The sequence below is a fragment of the Helobdella robusta genome (genome assembly GCF_000326865.2).
Source record: "Helobdella robusta unplaced genomic scaffold HELROscaffold_1373, whole genome shotgun sequence".
Lineage (NCBI taxonomy): Eukaryota > Metazoa > Annelida > Clitellata > Rhynchobdellida > Glossiphoniidae > Helobdella > Helobdella robusta.
The window spans coordinates 2112-4124 of record NW_008703767.1 but is presented as its reverse complement, the minus strand read 5'-3'; the positions used below and the strand labels follow the sequence as shown (position 1 = coordinate 4124).

Genomic DNA, 2013 nt, shown 5'->3' with positions numbered 1-2013 from the left:
TGTGTTTGTATGTGTATACATGCACTTATATTCGTGTATATATTTAAGATTATCATACAATATAAAGTTATAAAACAGTCAAAACTTATTATTATTACCATTATTATTGTTATTATTATTATTATTGTTGTTATTATTCTTCCATATTAAAGCGGTTGATCCGCGTTGCAAGACGCCATATTTGAAAATTCCGGAAGCACGTGGTCTCAAATAATTAAGATGAATGGTTACGTCATTAAGCAGTGGTGGGCGAGTTTTGTTTCAGTCAGTGTTTTATTTTTTACTTTTTTTAAATTTTCACTATGTATAGTTTTTCTAATTTGTTGGTTTCTTCTCACCACACACACGCACACACACACAGACACACACTTATATATATCTATATATAAGTATGCATGTATTATATATATATATATATATATATATATATATATACATGTGAAATTATGGTGTGATTCTTTGTAATAAAATTATTCAAACAAACAAATAATAACAAAAGTGTTTTTGGGGTCATTATTATTATTATTATTATTATTGTTGTTTTTTATTTATTATTGTTGTTTTTGTTGGTGTGTATGATCTCCATAGCAACGGATTGCTGTAATCATTGCTACATTGATAAGCAAGTCGGCGTTTTGATGCTTGTATGTATGTATGTATGTACATATATACACTCACATACATACACACATACATACATACAAACATACATACACATACACACACATACATATATACATACATACATACGTATATACATACAGGCATACAAATTTTATTTGTAAAAGATCGTCTCTAGGCATATCTAAAAAAATAAACATTCATTTAACGAAGAGATAACAAAATATCAATAATAATTATACATTATTATTTTATTAATAATAATAATTATTATTATATTATAATTATTAATAAAAATTATGCCGAATTATAAGCATAAGTCGTCGAAATCTGACGGAAAACAGACGAGGATTCCCTTTTTTCTGGAAAAGTTGAATGAGAAAACACGAGAAAATTTTCTAATTGATATTCAAAATTTGGAATCAAAGTTGGAAAAGTTAGTTATGACGATTGTGCTGACGACGATGATGACGAGCTGATGATGATGACGACGACGATGAGTTGATGATGGCGATGACGTCGCTACCACGTGATTCATTGTAGAATGACGTCACATCAATCGTAATCAATGTCAAAATTTGTCCTAGCATTATCTACAAATCATAATAATAATAATAATAATGTTTGTTTATTAATCCCGACGACAATATTATGTGCGTATGATTGCACGTACACACACACACACGCACGCACACACACACACGCACACACACACAGATACACAGAGAAATACGAAGACTCAATCAGAAAGAGAAACAACCTAACAGAACGTATAGACAGGCTTCAACATAATGAGCAAAACTCCATCAATAAATTTAGCCAAGAGCTTGAGGACAAGAGTTAATATACATAAATTTGCATAGTTTATGATAATTAACCGTGAAATATTATTAAGATTATTAGTGCATAATTAAAATATCTGTAACATAACGTATTTTCACAACAGCCAAAGAGCTAAACGACTTAAAAGAAGAGATCGTGATGATGGTAGAGAGGAATGAGCTGGAGAGAGATGTGAATGAATCGAGGCTGAACGAGAAGAAGCATGATTTGGAAGTTATCAAAAATAAACTGATGAATGAAAACGAAAGATTGTGTATGTCATATCATATTTCGTTTTTTGTCACACACCACACACACACACGCACGCACACACACACACACACACACACGCACGCACACACACACACACAAAACCAAACACACATTCACTCGTTAACAGCTAAAGAACTGCACTCTCTTGAAGAATTCAAATTGGACAAAAGCGAACTTACAAAAAAGGTCAAAACTCTGGAGTCTGAAATCGAACAAGGTAAGAGCGAGTACCAAGCATATGTTCTGCAGATGCAGGCACAGAGGAAACGCAATTTGGCCAAGTACACGCTACATAAA

General features: G+C 31.8%; 1 protein-coding gene across 1 annotated transcript in view; it reads left to right on the top strand.

The window, feature by feature from the left end:
• Positions 1 to 792: 792 nt before the first annotated feature.
• HELRODRAFT_195146 (hypothetical protein) overlaps positions 793 to 2013 on the top strand; it is a gene marked incomplete at its 3' end in the record, with an annotated part of 2184 nt that continues 963 nt past the window's right edge. The window contains exons 1-4 of the mRNA XM_009014482.1: positions 793 to 1057; positions 1339 to 1460; positions 1568 to 1717; positions 1844 to 1997. Of these exons, the coding sequence (XP_009012730.1) occupies positions 921 to 1057; positions 1339 to 1460; positions 1568 to 1717; positions 1844 to 1997 (563 nt within the window). The 5' untranslated portion in view covers positions 793 to 920. The remainder of the gene's footprint in view (positions 1058 to 1338; positions 1461 to 1567; positions 1718 to 1843; positions 1998 to 2013) is intronic.